The following is a 25,427-nucleotide window of genomic DNA, read 5'->3' on the forward strand; positions in this document are numbered from 1 at the left end:
ACCAAGAATACAGAGCATCACTGCCCCAAACAGAGAGTTCCCTCTATACCTTGTGGCTAATAGTCACTGATGGACCTCTGCTCCATCCAGTCCTCTCTTGAAGATGACTATGCTTTTTAGCCATCACCATCTTGTGGTGGTGAATTCCATTCTTGTGGCACTGAATTCCAAACTATGCAAAATAGAATCACTTAAGAGGGTTTGTTTTTTCCAAGCAAGCGATAAATTTGGACTGTTTTAGATCAGTGGTCCCCAACCTTTTTGGCACTAGGGACTGGTTTTGTGGAATACAATTTTTCCACAGACCGTGTGTGTGTGTGTGTGTGTGTGTGAGGGGGGTAATGGTTTTGGGATGATGCAATAGTGCACTTTACTTTTGTGTGGTGTTTAAGTGTGCGGACTCTTATCTGGAAGAACTGGGTTTCATTTCCCACTCCTCCACTTGCAGCTGCTGGAATGGTCTTGGGACAGTCATAGCTCTCGCAGCAGTTGTCCTTGAAAGGGCAGCTTCTGGGACAGCTCTCTCAGCCCCATCGGCCTCACAGGCTGTCCGTTTTGGGGAGGAAGGGAAAGGAGATTGTGGGCCACTGTGAGATTTGGAGTGAAGGGCAGGATATAAATCCAATGTCATATTATTATTATTATTATTACATTGTAATATATAATGAAATAATTATATAACCCACGGCCCGGTTGCTAACAGGTCACGGACCGTTACTGGTCCATGAACCGGGGGTTGGGGACCCGTTCTAGATGATTCACAAAGTTACTCAGAAAACCGATTAAGGCCCATAGTCTAGACTGCTGTATACAGCTTGCTGAACAATGGAATTTTGCATCATTTAATGTGTCATGTTAAGACTTAGGCTTTGCTCCCGTTCTGGTTTTAGGCTTCTGGGTTAGTTTTGCAACCCCAATTCCTATTGCATTTTCCACTGAATGTCCCATCCTGTCAACTGCATTGACTCACTCTGTGTAAGAGTCAGTTTGGTGTAGTGGTTAAGTGTGCGGACTCTTATCTGGGAGAACCGGGTTTGATTCCCCACTCCTCCACTTGCAGCTGCTGGAATGGCCTTGGGTCTGCCATAGCTCTGGCAGAGGTTGTCCTTGAAAGGGCAGCTGCTGGAGAGCCCTCTCCAGCCCCCACCCACCTCACAGGGTGTCTGTTGTGGGGGAGGAAGATAAAGGAGATTGTGAGCCGCTCTGAGACTCTTCGGAGTGGAGGGCGGGATATAAATCTAATATCTTCTTCTTATATCTTCTAATCTGCGTTGAGTCCAAGTGAGAAGGGGACTACAAATAACAAATAAAGGAATGAAAAAAATAAATGCTTAAAATTCATAGCCTGTCACTTATGGATAAGCTGCCCCAACTTTTATATTGGGCTTTCCCGTTCAGGAAGTGGAGCAAATATCTTCCCAAGTTATGCGTGACTACTATCTCACGTACGAATGCGAAAGGGACGACGAAGGTTCTTAGCAGAGATTGGCTGAGCTGCTCCAGGGTCACAGAGGGTAGGGCCAGGCAGAAGCATACGAAACTGCCTTATACTGATTCAGACTCTCAGTCCATCAAAGTCAGTATTGTCTACTCAGACTGGCAGCAGCTTTCCAGGGCCCCAAGCATCGTCACTGGCTGCCATATGCTGTGAACCCCAAGGCGACGATCCTGCCACTGACCATGTAGGACATTTTAGAGCAAGGCAGGGCAAGAAAGAGTAGAAACGTCATCTACACAAGGAAAACCAGGATTCAAAAGGCAATCGACTGAGGGAAACAGGAGAGCTTAAGACAAGAGAGGGACAGCAGACGAGGAAGTGTCCGGGACCAGCAAACGCTGGCTTGAGAAGGTCACTAAAGATGAGAGTTTGTGCATAGGTGGATTCATTGCACAAACACATGAAGCTGCCTTATACTGAATCAGTCCTTGGACCATCAAAGTCAGTATTGTCTACTCCAGGGGTGTCCAAAAGAGCCACACAAAATAAACATCAGATGTTTGAGAGCGGAAAGACACGAATGTCAGATGATTGAGAGCCGGAAGGAAGGAAGATATATGGTGGGGAGGGAGAGAGGTGGAAAGAGAGCAACTTGTAACTTTAAATGCATTCTCAAAGTCGCTGGCCGGCTTGGCAAAGATTTAAAGATGATGAGTATATTGGATTTATATATATTGGAGACAAATGCCTGCTCCAAGCTGGCCAATGGGGGTGTTGCGGGCTTTGAGAGCCACACTATATGTGTGAGAGAGCCATGTGTGGCTCCTGAGCCACAGTTTTGGCCACCCCTGGTCTATTCATACTGGCAGCAGTTCTTCAGGGTTTCAGGCCCAAGTCTTTCACATCACTTCCTACCAGAACCCTTTTTTAACTGGCGATGTCGGGGATGGAACCTAGGACCTTCTGCACACCAGGCAGATGCTCTGCCACTGAGCCACGGCCCCTCCCTTTCACCCCCCCCCCCCCAAAGCCGTGATGAGAATGCACTTAGTGTAATTTAAACCATCCACCCCTTCCTTTGCTTTTTAAATGTTATGCAAAGGACTCCCCGCCAAAAGGCCAAAACAACTTCCTTTCAAGTGAGTCATAAGCAGATGAGTTTTTGTGGGGACAGAATTTGCATTCCACTGCCTTTGGGCAGGACAAAAAAATGTGGAGCTATCACCCACATGGCAAAGTTGACAAGTACATATAAGGTTCTCTCTCAAGGTAACAGAAAACACCCCTGGAAGCTAAATTAGTCCATGTGCTTAAATTGGATTCACGGAGAATGTTGGAACCCGCATGTCAACGTTTCACTCCACTCACAGAGGTACTTTGGCTACCGTTTGCATTTTAAATCGCTTACGCAGTGAACGTTTTAATATATTAAAAAAACCCTACTGTGCAAAATTTACACACTCACAGCACATGGATTTATTCTGCTTTACTGCTCGTTTAAAAACTAAAATCCTGGTCTATCGTTTGGAAGGAGAGTCATCTCTGAACCCTGCTCATACTAAACTTTCTAATCTACTTTCATCTGCTGTCTACTTTAATGGGAGATACACCACAGTCATGGCTATTCAGGCATGATTTACTCTGGGCCACATCATCTCACACTTTCCATTCAAGAATCAACCGATGGCACAGAACATAGCCTTATCATCCAACTGGCAGTGGACAAATACTGAAGGTGATGGTCAAGACTTAAAACAGCAGCGATCTTGTCTCCTGCGTATTACTCCTATTCTGCAGTCATACTGGCTGCCCATCAGTTAACTGGGCTCAATTTAAGCTACTGGCTATCTCTTACCTTCCCCCCTCCTCACAAGAGCCAGTTTGGTGTAGTGGTTAAGTGCGCAGACTCTTATCTGGAGAACCAGATTTGAGAGCTAGTTTGGTGTAATGGCTAAGTGTGTGGACTCTTATCTGGGAGAACCGGGTATGATTCCCCACTCCTCCACTTGCAGCTCCTGGAATGGCCTTGGGTCAGCCACAGCTCTGGCAGAAGTTGTCCTTGAAAGGGCAGCTGCTGTGAGAGCCCTCTTAGCCCCACCCACCTCACCGGGTGTCTGTTATGGGGCAGGAAGATAAAGAATTACAGATTTATACCCCACCATTCTCTCTGAATCAAAGACTCAGAATGGTTTACAATCTCCTATATCTTCTCCCCCTACAACAGACACCCTGTGAGGTGAATGGGGCTGAGAGGGCTCTCACAGCAGCTCCCCTTTTAAGGACAACCTCTGCCAGAACTATGACTGACCCAAGGCCATTCCAGCAGCTGCAAGTGGAGGAGTGGGGAATCAAACCCGGTTCTCCCAGATAAGAGTCAACACACTTAACCACTACACCAAACTGGCTCTAAAGGAGATTGTGAGCCGCTCTGAGACTCTGAAATTTGGAGTGGAGGGCGGGATATAAATCCAATATCTCCTTCTTCTTCTTCTTGATTCCCCACTCCTCCACTTGCAGCTGCTGAAATGGCCTTGGGTCAGCCATAGCTCTTGTAGGAGTTGTCCTTGAAAGGGCAGCTTCTGGGAGAGCCCTCTCAGCCCCACCTACCTCACAGGGTGTCTGTTGTGGGGGGAAGGTAAAGGAGATTGTGACCGCTCTGAGATTCTGAGATTCAGAGTGTAGGGTGGGATATAAATCCAGTATCATCTTCTTCTTACAAGGCCTTCATTGCTATCTCAGGGGGCTGGACTAGAATGAGCCTGGAGGTTCCTTCCAACTCCTATGATCTTGTACAAGGCCTTAATAGCCATAGAAGTTCACTAGATGACTTTGGGCCAGTTACACATTTTCAACCTAATCTACCTCATGGGACAGTTCTGAGGCTAAAATGGAGGAGCGTAGAATAACGTCAGCTGCTTCAAGTCCCCATTGTGGAGAAAGGCGGGGTCTCTCTCTCTCTCGGCTTGGCTTCGCGAACGAAGATTTAAGAAGGGTGCAATAGTCCACGTCTGCTGCAGGCTCGCTGGTGGCTGACAAGACCAATGCGGGACAGGCAGGTCCGGCCACAGTGGCTGCAGGGAAAAGTCTGATTTAGGATTGGTGCTGTAGCAGTGCGATTCTTCCTCAATCTCCTTTTGTCCTCAAGACCAGCTATGCGTGCGTTTTCAAAGGAAGAGACAGCCTGGTGGATGGTGTGTCTCCATGCTTTGCGATCTGAGGCTAGGTCAGACCACTGGTGATGGTTGATGCGACAGGTGCCAAGGGATTTCTTCAAGGAGTCCTTGTACCTCTTCTTTGGTGCCCCTCTATTTCAATGGCCGGTGGAGAGTTCGCCATACAGGGCAATCTTGGGAAGGCGGTGGTTTTCCATCCTAGAAATATGCCCTGCCCAGCGCAGCTGCGTCTTCAGCAGCAGTGCCTTGATACTGGTAACCTCCGCCCGCTTGAGGACTTCAGTGTTGGTCACAAAGTCACTCCAGTGGATGTTGAGGATGGTGCGAAGGCAGCGCTGATGAAAGCGCTCGAGGAGTTGCAGGTGATGACGGTATAAAACCCACGATTCGGAGCCGTAGATGAGGGTTGTCATCACAACCGCTTTGTAAACATTGATCTTTGTGCCTTTTTTCAGATGCTTGTTGCTCCACACTCTTTTGTGCAGTCGGCCAAATGCACGGTTTGCCTTTGCCAGCCTGTTGTCAATCTCCTTGTCAATCTTGGCATCTGAGGAGATGATGCACCCCAGGTAGCTGAACTGCTGGACTGCTGAAAGGCGGGGTATAGGACAACACAAGTTAAGTTGGTGTGGTGGCTGGAAAGGAGAGAAGGAAGCTGGGAAGAATGAAGATATGGGGGCTGCCAGAAGGAGGGGGAAAGAAGAGGATATGGGGGCTGCCAGAAGGAGGGGGAAAGAAATGAAGAAGAAGAAGAAGAAGAAGAAGAAGAAGAAGAAGAAGAAGAAGAAGAAGAAGAAGAAGAAGAAGAAGAAGAAGAAGAAGAAGAAGAAGAAGAAGAAGAAGAAGAAGAAGAAGAAGAAGAAGAAGAAGAAGAAGAAGAAGAAGAAGAAGAAGAAGATATTGGATTTATATCCCGCCCTCCACTCCGAAGAGTCTCAGAGCGGCTCACAATCTCCTTTACCTTCCTCCCCCACAACAGTCACCCTGTGAGGTGGGTGGGGCTGGAGAGGGCTCTCACAACAGCTGCCCTTTCAAGGACAACCTCTGCCAGAGCTATGGCTAACCCAAGGCCATTCCAGCAGGTGCAAGTGGAGGAGTGGGGAATCAAACCCGGTTCTCCCAGATAAGAGTCCACACACTTAACCACTACACCAAACCGGATACAGGGAGGAGGAAGATACAGGGGAAACCGAGGTGCACCTCAGAAATCCTTTCAGGTTCCTCACCTCAGAACTCAGCCTGGTCTGGCGGTTGGTGCTGTGCAACTTGGCCAGACTTTCCTAAGGGAGGGAATGCCAAGGTACGGGAAGAAAGACATACTGAACCTGGGGTGTGGGGCGTAAGGAGGAGAGTTAGGTTGGCTGAAGGATGAGAGGGAGAGAAGAGGGCAGGAAAATGCAGGAAAGGCTGTAGAGGCTTTCAGGGAGGTGAAAAAGAAAATAGCGGGCAGAAGCAAAAAAGCATGAAGTCCGTGTGGTTCTTCCACTTGTCAGTATATCTGATTCTCATTGGCTGCAGGTGGGATGATAGTCTCTTCTCTCTGTCACAAACTATCACCGCAGAAAGCATAATGAAGGGGCCAGAAGCATTCCACTCTGCCCTACTAGTTTTCTGCTTGCATGGAGTTGTTGACATGAACATTCAGAACTGGTAACTGTGATCTACAAATTCAGCCTAATCTACTGCTTTGGGGGTTTACCCTCCCCATTTTTCTTGCTTGTATAAACCAGATCCTAGTCTGGAGCAGAGGTCCATCAGCGGCTACTAGCCACAGCTTATCGTTGGGACTCTCTGTCTGGGACAGTGATGCTCTGTATTCTTGGTGCCTGGGGGTCGGGGCAGGGCACAGTGGGCGGGCTTCCAGCCCCACTGGTGGACCTCCTGATGGCACTTGGTTTCTTTGGCCACTGTGTGACAGAGTGTTGGACTGTATAGTCTCTATGCCACAATGCAGCATAATAAAGAGATATTTATTATTTATATTATTATTACATGTTTATCCTGCCCTTTTAAGGAGCTCAGAATGGCATACAAAATCTCTTTCTCCCCCCCACCATTTCTTTATCTTTACAATACCAGGCTTCATTTTGGTCAGGAGCTCACAGGAGCAGAGCTCCACAACCTCTAAATTTTATTGCGATCTTTCTTTCTTACCAACACCACCACCCCCCAGAAAAAAATATTGCTTCTGGGCTCCATTTGTTCAAATCCCCTGTGAGAATTTTGCTGAACTCTTAAGATTTGACAAACTTTCTAATATTTCCCCCCACAAAAAAATGGGAAAACAACAAAACATATTAAGTAGACAGATGAAAATCATGCCCCTGGGGCACAAAGGAGAAAATAATTAGATGCTGAACTGATATAATTTAGTACACTTTCCGGTGATGTTGGGGTGTGCGGCATATGCAAATGAGTTGTGCCAATGAGCTCCAGCACCTTTTTTTCTACGAAATGACCCCTGACAACAACCTTGTGAGGTAGGTCTAGTTACGTGAGACTGACCAGCCCAAGGTCACCCTGAAAGCCTCGTGGCTGACGTTGGCTCTGTTTTTCTGAGCCCTGTTTGTGCATCACATATAAATAGCTGCACCTGTCTTAGGAGCAGAGGGAACACCTAAGCAGAATTATGCAAAATGATGAATATGTGGATATAGGTGCTTGTTTTGCATGACGGTGCTTTTTGCTCACCGCAAAGAAGGACAAAACTCAGGCCTCTGAAAATTTGGAGCATTACACAAATTTTCAAGTGCATTTTCTTTGAAAAATGAAAGTTAAGATTTTTTCAGGGCGTGCTCGATTGTGCATTCATTAGTACAACCGCAAAATGCACCATTTCCCTGCCTTTGAAATCCCATGGCTGTAGAACAAGCCATTTGCTCTATAACTAAGGTTCATGATGCCTTATTCCAGTTTGTACTGTCCTAACCTGTATGGCCCAGGTTAGCCTGAACTTGTCAGATCTTAGAAGCTAAGTGGAGTTGGTGCTGGTTAGTATCTGAATGGGAAACCACCAAGGAATTCTAGAATGACTACCTCAATTTCTAGGTCACCTTGAAAACCCTATGACCAAATCCAACTCAAGAAATATCTGGGGACTTTGGAGGTGGAGTCAGGAGACTTTGGTGGCAAGGTTGTGACAAGCATAATTGAACCTCAAAGGGAGTTCCGGCCATCACATTTAAAGGGACTGTACAACTTTCAAATGCCTTCCCTCCACTGGAAATAATGAAGGATAGGGACGCCTTCTCCAAACAAGGGTCCAGGCAAATAGGTGTGAAAAACCTCAGCTTGGGACCCTGAGAGCCGCTGCCAGTCTGAGAAGACAATACTGACTTTGATGGACCAAAGGTCTGATTCAGTATAAGGCAGCTTCATATGTTCATATATGTTCGTTTGAGGCTCATAAAATTGGACCCACTGGTTCAATCTTTTTGAAACCTGGAGCTTACCTTGGGGGGAGGCACTGGATGCTATGCTAAAAATTTGGTGCATCTATCTCAACAAACAGCCCCCCCAGGGCCCCAGATACCCACAGATCAATTCTCCATTATACACTATGGGAATCGGTCTCCATAGGGGAATAATGGAGTGCCCAGCAGACATTTCCCCTTCCATGCTTTCTGATGACCTTGAAGCGAGGGGAGGGCCTCCAAAGCAGGGGATCCCCTGGCCCCAGCTGGGGATTGGCAACCCCACCTATGGCAGGGGTGTCAAACTCATTTGTTATGGGGTCTGGGTCTGACATAAATGAGACCTTCTTGGGTTGAGCCATGGCAGGCTGGGCCGTATGTGTACCTATTATAGATTAGGTAGCAGAGATAAAACTTTATACAGGACACAGATAAACACAAAGATTTTTTTTTAAAAAAAACTTAAAATAAAACATGCTTAAAACAGTAGCACTCATTGGTCTTAAAGGTGCTTTCTTGTATTTCTTCCACAGCATCCAGGGAACTGGCAAAGAAAGCTCTGGCTCTTTCTCTCCCTCCCCAGGGGACCAGGAAGAGGAAGAGCCTCACCAATGGAGAAAATCGAGGTTTTGCTCTGTAGCTCCTGTGTGACTGAGCAAGCCTTGCAAAGCAAGCTGAGATGCAGAAGGAAGCAAGAGAGAGGGAGAAGGAAGCAGACAAGAGCCAATTGCTCAGGGACCTGATAGGAGCCCTCCAAGGGCCTGATTTGGCCCCTGTGCCGCATGTTTGACACCCCTGATCTATCATGTCTGTTCATAGTTCCAGTCTTGGGATTTTTCATGGATCTGGCCATGTCAAAGGTTAGATATATCAATGACAATACTTTGTGTACTACAGACTTTGGTTTCTACCCTTCAGTTTTTAACTTTGCTTTCTCTCAGATAGTCAACATTAAAATCTGTGTGCTGAGGCAACCTAGGGTGCCATAGTTTGTAACTCTCTCAACTACTAGGTGTACTTGCCATTTTTCTTCCAGAAAACTAAGACATTTATACTTTAAAATCCATAAACATGCCAAACAGCACAATTTCCTATGCTAAATTATAAACAAAACATTTTACATTGTTAAATCAAGTGAGACAAATTTAGTTTTGATTGGAAAGTACTTTGTATGTTTCAATTATTTCAACATTTCCTGAAGTTTCCTTTTTACTCCTAGGAAAAACAGAAGTGAGGCATGTACCTCCCCCACCCCCGGCATAAGAACACAAGAAGGGCCCTGCTGTATCAGACCAGTGGTCCATCTAGTCCAGCATCCTGTCTCAAAGAGTGGGCCAACCAGTTCCTCTGGAGGGCTGACAACAGGGCACAGAGGCTGAGGCCTTCATTAGAACTGGGGTCCCCAACCCCTGGTCCGTAGACCGGTACCAGCCCATGGCCTGTTAGCAACTGGGCCATGAGCTGTATAATTATTTCATTATATATTACAATGTAGTAATAATAATAATAAGACATTGGATTATATCCTGCCCTCCACTCAAAAAATCTCAGAGTGGCTCACAATCTCCTTTATCTTCCTCCCCCACAACAGACACCCTGTGAAGTGAGTGGGGCTGAGAGAGCTCTCCCCAGAAGCTGCCCTTTCAAGGACAACTCTGCTAGAGCTATGGCTGACCCACAGCCATTCTAGCATCTGCAACTGGAGGGGTGAGAAACCAAACCTGGTTCTCCTAGACAAGAGTCCACACACTTAACTACCACACCAAAATAAAGTGCACAATTGTATCATCCCAAAACCATGCCCCCACCCCAGGAAAAATTGTCTTCCACAAAACCGGTCCCCGGTGCCAAAAAGGTTGGGGACCACTGCATTAGAACGTCAGAAGAGTCCTGCTGGATCAGACCAGTGGTCCATCAAGTCCAGCATGCTGTCTCACACAGTGGCCAACCAGTTCCTCTGGAGGGCTAACAACAGGGCATAGAGGCCAAGGCCTTCATTAGAACATCAGAAGAGTCCTGCTGGATCAGACCAGTGGTCCATCAAGTCCAGCATCCTGTCTCACACATTGGCCAACCAGTTCCTCTGGAGGGCCAACAACAGGGCATAGAGGCTGAAGCCTTCATTAGAACATCAGAAGAGCCCTGCTGGATCAGACCAGTGGTCCATCAAGTCCAGCATCCTATCTCACACAGTGGCCAACCAGTTCCTCGGGAGAACCAACAACTTACAAGTTTCCAGGAATGTTACAGCTCTAGTTTAGCTAATGTTGGTGCCTACCCTCAGTGTAAAAAAACCTCCTTACACTGGGGGAAGGCACGACCTTCGGCAGCATGGCTGCGCTGGATCCAATCCTACACAGACACAGCTGCAAAAAAGATGCAAGATTAATATCTTGTCTAAACTCTGTTTTCAGCAAATAAAAATTTGTTTAAACAAACCAGCTTTTACCTTGGGAAGAAGCCACTGAAACCGAGGGCAGCTGCAGAGAAGAGAACCAATCCCTCCATTAAGCAACTGGCCGCTGGTTGCCGAACTGGGAATCTGGACGATGCCGTAACTGGTTTATCTGGACGGGGCCGTAAACGTCACCACGGAGCTACCATCTTGAGAAGCGTGGCTTCTTCGCTTTCTTCCTTCTTCACTTCCATGGTCGGGATCAAGCCCGGGAAGAGGCAGGCACCGGACTGGGGCTGTAGGTTGTGGTGGCGGTGGAGGAAGCCCACGGATCCGGACATGGGGGTCTGGAGGAGCTTGAAGTCTTTCACGTCTTCGGAAGAAGGCGTCAAGATGTCGGCCACGGGGACCCCATTGCTCAAAGCCCCTGGAGATGCTTTGGGCTGGTTTAAAGACACAGTGGGCGAAGCCCCCATGTTGAGTCCGTTGAGAATGAGCCCGTTGGGACCCTGGATGAAAGAGGTGCCGTTCAGGAAAACGGGGGACGGGCTGGTGGACACCAAGTTCCCGTTCAGCAAAACTCCCGAAGAGCTTAAGGAGATTTTGGTGCTTCCGAGCTGCTGCATGTACACCTGCTCCATCTGGTTGGGGAGGCTTAAGCCGGTGACGCCGTCAGACGCGTTGGCGAGGGAGTGCGGGGATAAATCCTCTTGCCCCCTTGCTGGATTCGTCTTCGGTGCTGGGGTTCCCGTCCGACTCGCTGCAAGGCAAGAGAGAAAGGGACAGTGGGCTTGAGTGGTTGTCTCCGTTGGCTACAAAGGGCTTTAGAAGGAGAAGAAGAAAAAGAAGAACTACAGATTTATACCCCGCCCTTCTCTCTGAATCAGAGACTCAGAGCTGCTTACAAGCTCCTTTATCTTCTTCCCCCACAGCAGACACCCTGTGAGGTAGGTGGGGCTGAGAGGGCTCTCCCAGCATCTGCCCTTTCAAGGACAACTCCTGCGAGAGCTATGGCTGACCCAAGGCCATTCCAGCAGGTGCAAGTGGAAGTGTGGGGAATCAACCCCCATTCTCCCAGCTAATTGTCCATGCACTTAACCACTATACCAAACCGGCTCTCCAGTTTGCAGGTATTCAAAAATAGAATGAAACCACCATGGACAGAGTTTCAGAGGCCAGTTGTGCTGGTCTGCAGGAGAAGATGTAAACTAAGTGAAAACAGTTGTGTTGTTTGCATGCTTGCAGACTCTGTGCTGATGTGGGACTGAATATATATAGCAGGGGTGTTGGCCCAGGGGCTGAATCAGGCCCCTGGAGGGCTCCTATCAGGCCCCCGAGCAACTGGCTGTGATCTGCTTCCTTCTCCCTCTCTCTCACTTCCTTCTGCATCACAGCTTGCTTTGCTATCCTTGCTCAACCAAAACCTCTATTTTCTCCATTGGCTGAGGCTCCTCCCTTGGAAAGGCCAGGGGAGGGAGAACTTGCTTTGCCCCACTCTCTCAATCACACAGCAGAGCTACTGAGCCAAGCCTCTCTTCCTTCTATTGGATGAGGCTCCTCCCCCTCCTGGTCCCCTGGGGAAGGAAGGAAAGACCCAGAGATTCCTTTGCCCAGTTCCCTGGATCGCACAGGAGCGATATAAAGAAAGCACCTTTAAGACCAACGAGTGCTAATGTTTTAAGCATGTTTTATTTTAAGTTTTTTTTTAAAAAAACTTTAATTGTGTTTGTCTGTGTCCTTTATAACGTTTATATCTCTGCTACCTAACCTCAAATAGGTACACACATGGCCCAGCCCTACATAGCCTGGCCTGACAAAGTATCATTTATGACAGATCCGGCCCTCATAAGAAATGAGTTTGACACCCCTGAAGGGTGGGGCTAATGGACACGATCCCACTCTCGTCTTTACATGCCCTGCTCACACTCACACGCAGACACTCTGCATAAAAGGCTGTTGTTATCTTTAAAACACAGGCTAGCTTTTGCACCCAGGAAAGGCTGGAGATAGTCTGAAAGAGGAACGGTTGCTACGCAAATAAACTTGTCTCCCTGTTGCCCCGGCTAAACAAGCGTTGACGCTTTTTACTTTATTGCTGGATAATAACGCTAACACTGACCAGATGGAGAAAGGACCACTTCTAGGGCCGAATAATAAATCTTCCCTTCGGTTTCAACCCTTTTGATGGCTTTTTTCCCCTCCCCCAACTCTTTCGCCTGCTTGTTTTTTTTTCTGACTCAAAAAAATGGAGATATTTTAGGCCGGAGGTGTCAAACTCATTTGTTATGAGGGCTGGATCTGACACAAATGAGGCCTTGTCAGGCTGGGCTGGACCATGGGTGTAGCTATATAAGATTAGGTAGCAGAGATATAAACTTTTAAAAGGACACAGACAAACAGGACTAAAGATTTAAAAAAACAACCACCTTAAAATAAAACATGCTTAAAACATTAGCACTTGTTGGTCTTAAAGGTGCTTTCTTTGCATTTCTCCCTTGGGATTCAGGGAACTGGGCTCTTTCCCTCCCTCCCCAGGGGACCAGGAGGGGGAGGAGCCTCAACCAATGGAGAAAATGGAGGTTTTGCTCTGTAGCTCCTATGCAATTGAGGAAGCCTTGCAAAGCAAGCTGTGATGCAGAAGGAAGCAAGAGAGAGGGAGACAGAAGCAGATGACAGCCCGTTGCTCGGGGGCCTGATAGGAGCCCTCCGGGGGCCTAATTCGGCCCCCAGGCCACATGTTTGACACCCCTGTTTTAGGCAGTGGACAATATAGTAGCTGCCTGCTTCTTTTGGAAGGTATGTTTTCAATTACTGTTGAAATAGAATAACATAGCGTGTATTGTGCAAACCTGTGTGCACCCCAGTCTAAATGCAATGAAATCAAGAGGCTTTAAATGGCAAGAACTCTGTTTAGGATAGGCCCAGGTGGGGAGCCATAGAATCATAAGAGTTGGAAGGTACCTCCAGGGTCATCTAGTCCAACCCCCCCCCCCTCACAATGCAGGAAACCCACAAATATCTACCCCAAATTCACAGGATCCTCATTGCTGTCAGATGGCCATCTAGCCTCTGTTTAAAAACCTCCAAGGAAGGAGAGCCCACCACCTCCCGAGGAAGCCTGTTCCACTGAGGAATCGCTGTCAGGAAGTTCTTAGGGTAGCACTGTAAAGTGACTTTCATAGAATCATAGAGTTGGAAGCCTGTTCCACTGAGGAATCGCTCTAACGGTCAGGAAGTTCTTCCTAATGTTGAGCCGGAAACTCTTTTGATTTAATTTCAACCCACTGGTTCTGGTCCTACCTTCTGGGGCCACAGAAAACAATTCCGCACCATCCTATATGACAGCCCTTCAAAGATTTGAAGATGGTGATCCTATCACCTCTCAGACGCCTCCTCCCCAGGCTAAACCTGCCCAGCTCCTTCAACCTTTCCTCATAGGACTTGGTCTCCAGACCCCTCACCATCTTCATTGCCCTTCTCTGAACCCGTTCCAGCTTGTCTATATCCTTCTTAAAATGTGGTGCCCAAAACTGAACACAAGACTCCAGGTGAGGTCTTACCTAGCCATGTTGGTCTGAAGCAACAGAACAAAGTTAAGAGTCCAGTGGCACCTTTAAGACCAACAGAGTTTAATTCTGGGTCTGCGCTTTCGTGTGCCCACACATTTCCTCAGATACACAGAAATGAAAGATAAATGTTCAAACTTATAGACGGAGGCTGTTTGAACTGTTTATCTTCCACCAGGTTTGATTCCCCACTCCTCCACTTGCCGCTGCCGGAATGGCCTTGGGTCAGCCATAGCTCCCACAGAGCTGTCCTTGAAAGGGCAGCTTCTGTCAAGAGCTCTCTCAACCCCACCTACCTCACAGGGTGTCTCTTGTGGGGGGGAGGAGGGGAGAAGGTAAAGGAGATTGTGACCGCTCTGAGACTCTCGAGATTCAGAGTATAGGATGGGACATAAATCTAATATCTACTATGTATCTGAGGAAGTGTGTGTGCACATGAAGCTCATACCTTGAAGCAGGGGTGGTCAAACTTGCTTCATCATAGAGTTGGAAGGGGCCATACAGACCATCTAGTCCAACCCCTTGCTCCATGCAGGATCAGCCTAAAGCCATCTCCGACAAATAATTATCCAGCTGTGTTCTGAAGACTGACAATGAAGGGGAGTTCACCACCTTCCTAGGCAGTTGGTTCCACCTCTGTACTACTCTGACTAAAAAAGTACACAGACTATTATCTGAGAGAACCGGGTTTGATTCCCCACTCCTCCACTTGCAGCCGCTGGAATGGCCTTGGGTCAGCCATAGCTCTCGCAGAGCTGTCCTTGAAAGGGCAGCTGCTGGGAGAGCTCTCTCAGCTCTACCTAATTCACAGGGTGCCTGTTGTGGGGGAGGAAGGTAAAGGAGATTGTGAGCTGTTCTGAGACTGAGATTCAGAGTGAAGGGCAGGGTATAAATCCAATATCATCATCATCTTCTAAATTAGAAAGAGTCCTGCTAAAAGGAATGGAAAGGGAAGTGCATGCTGGGAAAACGAAACAGGTTCTACCTATTTTTCCAATTCTTGTGATTTTTTTCCCCCAAGCACTACTGTTTCCCTCTCTTCTCGCCTCCTCCTTCCACGCGCCTGGGAGCAGCAGCGTTACAAGGCAAGCGAAGCACAACCTGCCCATCAACTGCAAAAGCTGGCACCGGGATGATTTGCAAAAACAATACGCAAAGTTATATTAATTACAGAGAGCGACACATGCCTCCCAGCTCGGATTTCCAGCAAGGTCCAAAAAACGTTTTAATGCACCTTTTGATCCAAGGGATGATCAAACCTAGGACCGACCTGCCTGCCGGCTGCTGCCGCTTAAACACCTTGGGGAGGAGGCATGACGAGGGCAGAGGCCCAGAGAGCAGCCATTTGGCAAGCCTGGCAGAGGCAATTAAGGCCTTCTGGGAGCCTTGGCACGGCTATTACCGTAAGCAGAGAACACAACAGACCCAATCCTGCCTAAATGCAGGAATTACAGCCCTGGCCTGCGGATCCCAGCTGTTGAAGCAATGCAGAAAGCAGGGAGGAGAAGACGACTGCAGATTTATACCCCGCCTTTCTCCCTGGATCAGAGACTCAGAGCGGCTTACAACCTCCTGTATCTTCTCCCCCCACAACAGACACCCTGTGAGGTGGGTGGGACTGAGAGGGCTCTCACAGCAGCTGCCCTTTCAAGGACAACTTCTGCCAGAGCTCTGGCTGACCCAAGGCCATTCCAGCAGCTGCATGTGGAGGAGTGGGGAATCAAACCCGGTTCTCCCAGATAAGAGTCCGCACACTTTACACCAAACAGGGATGGATGAAGAAGACTGCAGATTTATACCCCGCCCATCTCTCTGAATCAGAGACTCAGAGGGGCTCACTATCTCCTTCCCCCACAGCAGACACCCTGTGAGGTGGGTGGGGCTGGAGAGGGCTCTCACAGCAGCTGCCCTTTCAAGGACAACTCCTATGAGAGCTATGGCTGACCCAAGGCCATCCCAGCAGCTGCAAGTGGAGGAGAGGGGAATCAAACCCGGTTCTCCCAGATAAGAGTCCGCACACTTAACCACTACACCAAACTGGCTCTCATGAGCGCTGCTCTGAATTCATGTGTTTTGTTTAGTCCAGGGGTGGCCAAACTTGCTTAACATTAAGAGCCACATAGAATAAACATCAAATGTTTGAGAGCCGCAAGGCATGAACGCCAGATGCTTGAGAGCCACAAGACAGGGAGGGAGAAAAGCAAATCGATGGGGGAGGGAGAGGTAAAAAGAAAGCAACTTTAGCTTTACATGCGTTCTCCAAGCTGTTGGCTGGCTTGGCGAAGTGCATTAAAGAGAGAGCCACCCTTGGTTTAGGCAAGTTCCACACCAGACCTTTAATCCTGGTACAACTCTGTCCCCAAACTAATTTTCTAAACTAGAATCGTAAACGCATAGAGTTGGTTTCTGTGATTCCATGATCCAAGTGTACAATGTCAGTCTGGGGACAGGGCTGAACCAGGATTAATGGTCTAGTATGGAACTGGCTGATTGTTTCTTTACTTATATCTTGCCTTTCACCTAGAGATGGGCATGAACTGGGGAAATAGTGGTTTGTGTTGGTTCGTATGACTGCTCAACCAGTTAATGGTTCGTTGGTTCATTTGGTTCGGGAGGTGTAAAATTCACCGGGAGTCTTCAGCAAGCTCTCCTCCACCCACCCCCTAATGCTGGCGAAGATCGGATTTTGAATGACTGAGTTATAGCCCCCCAAAGCAGGTGCCCCCAGGAAAGCTCCACTTCAGCTCTCACGACAACTACCTCCTCTCTCTTCACGCTGCAAAGTAAAAACAGCTGAGTCAGGGCGTCTGCTCCCATAAAGCAAAATGGGAGCTCTGTGATGGGCTCCCAGAGCTGCCAATCAAGCTATGGACAACTCCTATGGGCGTTTCTAGAAGTCCACCCCCAGCATTGCCTGGGAATAGACTGAATCAGTGCCAGGCTGTCAGGGGCAGTGGGAACAAACTGCAAAAACGAACCAAACTAATCACTGAGGGCTGAACCAGTGTGAAACAAACCACGAATCGGCCCAATTTGTGCATGGATCGAGATTCATAGATCGGTTCGTGCCCATTCCTATTTACACCCCAATGGAGCCCCAAAGCTGTTTACATCCTTCTCCTCTCTTCCCTTTTATCCTCACAACAACCCTGAGAGGTAGGTTAGGCTGAGAATGCGTGACTGGTCCAAGGTCATCCCAGTGAGTTTCCATGGCAGGAGTGGGGGATTCAAACCTGGATTTCCCAAATTCCAGTTTGACGCTTCAACGGGGGGGGGGTGGGGGGGGAGAGGAAGGGAGGGGTGTGTGTGTGTGTGTAGTGCCTTGAAGTAGCAGCTGACTTACAGCCATCCCAGCAAGTGACAAGAGAGGGTGGTTTCTTGCATCTGTCTCTGGGTGTGCTTTAATTAATGCAGAATTCAGCCAAATGAGAGCAGAAAAGGCAGGGGTGGCCAAACTGCAGCTCGAGAGCCACATGTGGCTTTTTCACACATATTGTGTGGCTCTCTTTTGGAGAAGGCATTTGTCTCTTTCAATCACTTCTCCAAGCCAAGCCAGCCGGTGGCTTGGAGAATGCATTTAAAGTTGCTTTCTTTCCTCTTCTCCCTCCCTCCTCTTTCCTTCCCTGTCTTGCGGCTCTCAAACATCTGACATTCAGCTCTTGCAGTTCTCAAACATCTGATGTTTATTCTGTATGGCTCTTACATTAAGCGAGTCTGGTCACCCTTGGTCTAGGGCTTACAGCATCAGGCCAACATCTGGGGGACGCAGGTTCAAACCACCACTATGCTGAGTGACCTTTAGCCAGTTTCTCTCTCAGCCTAACCTGTCCACGGAGTGGCCTTCTGAAGACAGAATGGAGGAGGGAAGAATTATGCTGTGAGTCACTTTGGATTCCCCATCGGGGAGAAAAGTGGGGTATGTATTTTCAAAGCACTTCCATATTGATCTCCATGGGAAGAGATTTAAACACGTGCCTAACTCTTCCGCTGGGAGCAACGGGATGTGAGAGTGTATCATTTGCATGCGAGAGGCATTAATAATTCAAAAACCGCCTTCAACCAGTGTGTGTGTGTGGGGGGGGGGACAGCTTGCCTGTATTCCTGTTTTGGGGGACGATTTGGAAATCCTGACAAAAAGGAGGAGGAGAGTTGGATTTATTCCCTGCCCTTCACTACCCAAAGGAGTCTTAGAATAGTTTACAATCTCCTTTCCCTTCCCCTCCCCACAACAAACACCTATGAGCAATGTTCCTTCTAAGCTGCAGAGTCTGGTCAGCAAAACTTCTTCTTTGCGAGCTACTGGCATTAAAGCTGTGAGCTACTGCGTCAATTATTGTGCTCTGGGGTCATCTTTCCTGAGCTAAGACAAAAATGTGTGAGCTGGAGGCTAAAAATCTGTGAGCTAGCTCACGCTCACTCAGCTTAGAGAGAACACTGCCTGACAGAAACAGCTCTGGAGAGGAACAGCTCTGAGAGAACTATTGTTGGAACTCTCTGTCTGGGGCAGTGATGCTCTGTATTCTTGGTGCTTTGGGGAGGGTACAGTGGCCCCACTGGTGGACCTCCTGATGGCGCTTGGGGTTTTTGGCCACTGTATAACACAGAGTGTTGGACTGGGTGGGCCATTGGCCTGATCCAACATGGCTTCTATTATGTTCTTATGTGACTCACTGAAAGTCACATCAGGAGTTGCACGTGGAGAAGTGGGGAAACAAACTCGGTTCTCCACAATTAGAGTCCACGCTCTTAACCACTACACCAAACTGACTCTACACCAAGCTGTAACGGAATGGAACACCTTCCCTACAAAGAAAAGTTAAAAGAAGCTTAGGCTCTTATAGCTTGGAGAAACGATTGAAGGGTAACTTGATAAAGGTTTACAAAATTATACGCAGGGGAGCTAATGTACATAAAACGAGTAAAATATATGTAATTTCAAGTTTAACAAAATTAAATGAATAAAACAAATAAGATATGGTCATTCCAGAGCCAATCTGTGTCGGATTTCCATGGCCTGTTGAAGGAATTCGGCAACCATTAAAGTTAACTCAGAGCGGTTGTCATTTAAAAGTCTGTAGACTTTGCCTGAATCAGCACAGCTCAACATATCTGCTAAAATATCTTTCAAATATATACGACGAATATCATCATAAAGGGGACAATTCAATAATACATGGGAGATAGTTTCGATACAATTGGGATTCCAAAGACAATGTCTGGCAGAGTAATCAATCCTGTTAAATCTGCCAAATAAAATAGCAGATGGTAATGCATTGCATCTCGTTAATGAGAAAGCACGCCGTTGTTGTGGCGCTTGCAGAGAGGAGAAATAGGACGCTAATTTCCCTACAGAAAGAGGAAGTTCAAAATTCAGCGGGGAGCAAGTTTTGTTGGCCAGGCTATATAATGTTTGCATTTCAATATCCAAGACTCTAAGCTTAAGTTTCAAGAATGCATCTTTTAGGGATAGCATAAAAAGTGAATCTATATCAATGCCCATAGACTTAATTTTCCTCTCAATAAATACTAACCAATTTGACATATTGGATTCTGAGAGCAGTTGATATAGAAGGCTCTCCGAATCAGAGTAGAAATGTAGCCGTAACCAATATTTAAATAACATTAGCCATGCTTGTGTTTCCACAAGATTCATCCCTGTTTCTAAACATAGAACTGCATATGGGACGCACTTCGGGAATCCCAGGATTTTCCGTAGAAATTTTGATTGGACACCTTCAATGTTGTTGTCCAAGGCTGTGATCCAAACTGGGACCCCATATAAGAGCTGCGGTATCACTTTAGCCTTAAAGATTTTTAGCGCAGCTGGGACAAACAGATTGCCTCTACAATAAAAGAAGCGCTGAATAGCTGCAATGTTAACATTGACTGACTTAATTATACAGTTACGGTGATTAGTCCAAAGTGTGTTATATTGGAAATGAATTCCTAAGTGTTTGTAGTATTTTACTTGTTCCATCTCTTTGCCACCTATTGACCATGTAGTTGGCTTCCAAGATTTGGAAAATACAACAATTTTAGATTTGTCATAGTTCAAAAGGAGCTTATTTGTAGTTAAAGAAAGTGATACAACGGGCAAGCAAGCGTTTTAATCCAATTCTGGAACAAGATAGTAAAACTGTATCGTCCGCGTATAAAAGTAAGGGAACATGTCTGGCACCGAGTTTAGGACTATGATGATCGATATCGGACAAAAAGGGAGCAAGGTCATTAAGAAAGAGGTTAAACAGAAAAGGGGCCAACACACAGCCTTGTTTAACCCCTTTGTTTAATGGGATTTTTGACGTAAGATTGCATGATGAAGAGCATTTGACCTGACAAAAGTTAGAAGTATATAATTTTTTAATAAGCATGAGAAGTCTTTTATCAATACTTGTTTGTTCAAGGTTAGCCCAAAGCAGGTCCCTGTCAATTGAATCAAATGATCCCTTTAAGTCTAAAAAGGCTACATACAATTTCATCTTTTTCCTAATAGTATATTTGGAAATTAGATGAGACAAGGTATTACAATGATCAAGAGTAGTTTTGCCTTTACAAAATCCCAGTTAGCTCCCCTGCGTACTCTATTTTCCAGGATTTTATATTACTTACATTGTTATTCGTACTGCTAAATCTGTTTTATGCCAATAAAGGCTTGTTGTTGTATAAAATTATACAGGGGACAGAGGGGTAGAGAAAGAAATGCTTTTCTCCCTTTCTCACAGGACTTGTGGACACTCAAGGAAATTAATGAGTGATAGCCTTAGAACAGATAAAATGAAGTACTTCTTCACCCAAAGAGTAATGAACATGTGGAATTCACTGCTGCAGGAACTGGCAGCGGCTACAAGCATGGACAGCTTCCAAAGAGGACTGGATGAACTTATGGAGCAGGGGTCCACCATCTGTGGTTATTAGCCACAAGGTACAGACCAGAGGTGGCCAAACTTGCTTAATGTAAGAGTCACATAGAATAAATGTCAGATGTCTGAGAGCCACAACACATGAACGTCAGATGTCCGAGAGCCACAACACATGAACGTCAGATGTCCGAGAGCCACAACACATGAACGTCAGATGTCCGAGAGCCACAACACATGAACGTCAGATGTCCGAGAGCCACAACACATGAACGTCAGATGTCCGAGAGCCACAACACATGAACGTCAGATGTCTGAGAGCCACAACACATGAACGTCAGATGTCTGAGAGCCACAGCCACAACACATGAATGTCAGATGTTTGAGAGCCAGGAGGAAGGAGGGAGGGTGGGAGGGGATGTGAAGGTGAAAAGAAAGCAACTTTAACTTTACACACTTTACACACATTTTCTAAGCTGCTGGCTGGCTTGGCTTGGCAAATTGATTTAAAGAGACAAATGCCTTTTCCAAGTCAGCCAATGGGGTGATGGGAGCCTCAAGAGCCACAAAATATGTGTGAAAGAGCCACATGTGCCTCCCGAGCCACAGTTTGGCCACCTCTGCTCTATGGGGTGGCCATGTCAGCCGCGCCTTGATTGGAGGGGGAGGGGGGATTTCACTCTTGCAATGCAAGTGACCACTGTAACTTGGAAGGATGGGGAAGAAGAACTTCAAGAACCGTGCGGGGAGCGCTTTGCAGTTCCTGGCAAAGAAGACTTAAGAGCTGCACTGGGTGTTTGCAAGCTTTTGGTAGGCAAGCTGGAAGGAGCTCTTTTGACCGCTGTACAAATGGAATACCTCTCCTTCCACAGGAGTGTCAAGAGATGGTTAAACACAAACAAGCCTTTTTCTTTTGGGGTTGGAAGAATTTAAAAAGCTCCCTTTGAATGATCTCCAACAATTCACTTTTGACTAAAGCTTGTAACTCCATTAAAGGAGGAAGCCAATGCCAGCAGCCAGTCTGGCTGCCAATAGGGCCGATCACATTTGCAAAATTCTCTGCAACTGACCTGGCTTTGGACACTGCTGCAAAGACTTTGATGATTCACTTGCTAAAGCTCTGCCTAACGAGTCCCATCTGATATTCCTTGTCTAGAAATCCATGAATACAACCTGTAAACTAAATATGAGCACTCAGTGTGATGCAGCAGCAAAAAAGGCAAATGTGATCTTGGGGGTGTATCAACAGAGGCATAACATCCAAATCACAAGCTGTACACCACATCGATCAGGCTGCATCTGGAATTGTGTGCGCAGTTCTGGAGGCCTCACTTCAAAAAAGATGTGGAAAGAATAGAGCGGGTGCAGAGGAGAGCGATGAGGATGATCGGGGCCTGGAGACCAAGCCCTAGGAGGAAAGGCTGAGGGACTTGGGAAGTCTGGAGAAGAGGAGGTTGAAGGGGGAACAGGCTTGCTTTCTTGAAGTCTTTGAAGGGCTGTCACTTAGAGGAGGGCAGGGAGCTGTTCCTGTTGACTGCAGAGGAGAGGAATCGCAATAATGTGTCTAAATTAAGGGCAGGGAGATAACAGGTGGATATTAGGGAAAACTTTCTTACACTCAGAATTGTTCAACAGTTGACTCAGCTCCCAAGGGAGGTGGTGGGCTCCCCCGCAGTCTTTAAGCAGCAGTTGGACAAACACATGTCAGGGCTGCTCTAGGCCAGGGGTGTCAAACATGAGGCCCGGGGCCGTATCAGGCCCCCGAGCAACTGGCTGTCACCTGTTTCCTTCTCCCTCTCTTTTTCTGCACCACAGCTTGCTTTGCCAGGCTTGTTCAATCACACAGAAACTACAGAGCAAAGCTTCTGTTTTCTCCATTGGCTGAGACTCCTCCCTTGGGGAGGAAGGGGGGGGGAGGCAGAGCTTGCTTTGTCAGGCTCTCTCAACCACACAGCAGAACTACTAAACCAAGCCCCTCTTCCTTCTATTGGCTGAGGCTCCCTCAACCACACAGCAGAACTACTAAACCAAGCCCCTCTTCCTTCTATTGGCTGAGGCTCCCTCAACCACACAGAACTACTAAACCAAGCCCCTCTTCCTTCTATTGGATGAGGCTCCCCCCATCCTGGTCCCCTGGGGAAGGAAGGAAAGAGCTAGAGCTTCCCTTGCCCAGATCCCTGGGTCGCACGGGAGAGAGATAAAGAAAGCACCTTTAAGGCCAACAAGAGATTAAGTTTTAAACGTGTTTTAAGTTTTTTGTAAAAGAAATCTTTAATTGTGTTGGTGTTCTTTAAAATGTTTATATCTCTGCTAGCTAATCTAAAATAAGTACACACATGGCCCAGCTCGACATGGTCTCATTTGTGTTAAATTCGGCCCTCATAACAAATGAGTGTTCGACACCCCTGCTAGGCTGATCCTGTGTTGAGCAGAGGGTTGGACTAGATTGCCTGCATGGCCCCTTCCAACTACATAATTCCGTGATGACCAGGGTTGAAGGGGAGGAGACGGAGATTGATTGATGGCACCAAAAGCCATTTGCAGCCCTGACATTCAGCTTACTCTGGAAGTAGCTGGCCGGCGCTGTCAAGGCAAGCCACATCCATCTGCACTGCCCCTGTTTTTCCTGTAGACCAACATTCAAATTAAAATTACCAGCCCTGAGGACCAGGGGAGGGCTAAAAGTCTAATAAAACAAATAAAAACTGGAAGAGTAAATTCACTCTTGCCTCCTGCAATAGGGCTTAGCTTCAGATTATGCAACATAAGAGAAGCCATGTTGGATCAGGCCAATGGCCCGTCCAGTCCAACACTCTGTGTCACACAATGGCTAAAAAACCAGGCACCATCAGGAGGTCCACCAGTGGGGTCAGGACACTGAAACCCTCCCACTGCGGCCCTTCCAAGCACCAAGCATCACTGCCCCAGACAGAGAGTTCCAACAATACACTGCGGCTAATAGCCACCGATGGACCTCTGCTCCATATGTTGATCCAATCCCCTCTTGAAGCAACGGCCCACTTCTTGAGGGAATCCATGCTTTGTGTCCTTTCAAGAGTTGCTGATCTGGACCTGCCTCCTACTGATACAGGAACTCATGCAGAGGCACGCCTGGCAGCCTCATCCAAGGACAGCGCTGATTTTACTGCAGTATGGGAGAAAAAATAAAATCATGCCTATTGAATTATTTTAAACCGTGCCCCTCCCTAAAGGCATTCAGGGAAGAATTCATGCTGCTCCTTTTACCATTTTATCCTCGTAACATATCCCTGTGAGGTAGGTTATATGGAAAGTGTGAAACTGGCTTTCAGATACAGCAGGGATTTGAACCCAGGTATCCCAGAGTGGTTGTTCTAACCACTATTCCACACCATTTGGAAAGATGTGGCAGAATTAACTCCCCCTTCCCCAAGCAGATGCTGACTGGGAGAAGGCGGTCGGAACAGTGACTCGCACAAAGACGCAACGGGCACATTCAATTTTTGGCTGTATCAACAGAAGTATAGTGTCTAGATCATGTGAAGTGATGGTATCGCTTTACTCTGCTCTGGTAAGTCCTCACCTGGAGTATTGTGTTCAGTTTTGGGCACCACATTTTAAGAAGGATATAGACAAGCTGGAACGGGTCCAGAGGAGGGTGACGAAGATGGTGAGGGGTCTGGAGACCAAGTCCTATGAGGAAAGGTTGAAGGAGCTGGGCACGTTTAGCCTAGAAAGGAGGTGGCTGAGAGGTGATATGATCACCCTCTTCAAGTACTTGAAGAGCTGTCTTAGAGAGGATGGTGTGGAGTTGTTTTCTGTGGCCCCAGAAGGTAGGATCAGAACCAACGGGTTGAAATTAAATCAAAAGAGTTTCCGGCTCAACATTAGGAAGAATTTCCTGACTGTTAGAGCGGTTCCTCAGTGGAACAGGCTTCCAACTCTATGATTCTATGAAAGTCACTTTACAGTGCTACCCTAAGAAAACTTTCCTGGGAGTAATAATAATAATAATAATAATAAATTTTATTTCTACCCCGCCCTCCCCGCAAAGCGGCTCAGGGCGGCTAACAGTAAGTAATATATTAACATAAATAGTAAAACATTAGATTAACAATTAAAATTACACATAAAAACCCGTTAGTTCAATTAAAATACTTAATTTACATTACATTATATATATATCTGGCAGTAATAGCTGTTCTGGCGCTGATTCTGCCAGTTTAAATGGTGTTAAAGATGGCGGTTCTTCGTTCATTGCAACTCAGCAGTCCGTATCATCATAGGCGCGTCTAAAAAGGGCAGTCTTGCAGGCCCTGCGGAACTGGTCGAGGTTCCGCAGGGCCCGCACCTCCTCCGGGAGCTGGTTCCACAGTGCAGGTGCCGCAACTGAAAAGGCTCGCACCCTGGTGCTTTGGAACCTGGCCTCTCTCGGCCCAGGGATGGTCATTTTGTTTTTACCCCATGGTTTTGTAAGCCCCATGGAACAGACCTGAGTAGGATTCTGCACAGACTTGCTTAAGACAGCTCTCTCTGGGAGAATCTTTAGTTAGCTTTTCTCTTTGTTGCATGCTGGCAAAGGCTCCAAATCACTTAATGAGGAATC

General features: G+C 47.1%; 1 protein-coding gene across 1 annotated transcript in view; it reads right to left on the reverse strand.

Annotated features, from left to right (window-relative positions):
• Positions 1-25,427, reverse strand: part of LOC132589008 (homeobox protein SIX4-like) — a 52,985-nt gene that overhangs the window by 4,601 nt on the left and 22,957 nt on the right. Inside the window, 6 exon segments of the mRNA XM_060261521.1 lie at positions 10,474-10,521; positions 10,524-10,638; positions 10,641-10,696; positions 10,699-10,744; positions 10,746-11,135; positions 11,137-11,179. Of these exon segments, the coding sequence (XP_060117504.1) occupies positions 10,474-10,521; positions 10,524-10,638; positions 10,641-10,696; positions 10,699-10,744; positions 10,746-11,135; positions 11,137-11,179 (698 nt within the window).

Source organism: Heteronotia binoei, chromosome 21 (assembly GCF_032191835.1).
Source record: "Heteronotia binoei isolate CCM8104 ecotype False Entrance Well chromosome 21, APGP_CSIRO_Hbin_v1, whole genome shotgun sequence".
Lineage (NCBI taxonomy): Eukaryota > Metazoa > Chordata > Lepidosauria > Squamata > Gekkonidae > Heteronotia > Heteronotia binoei.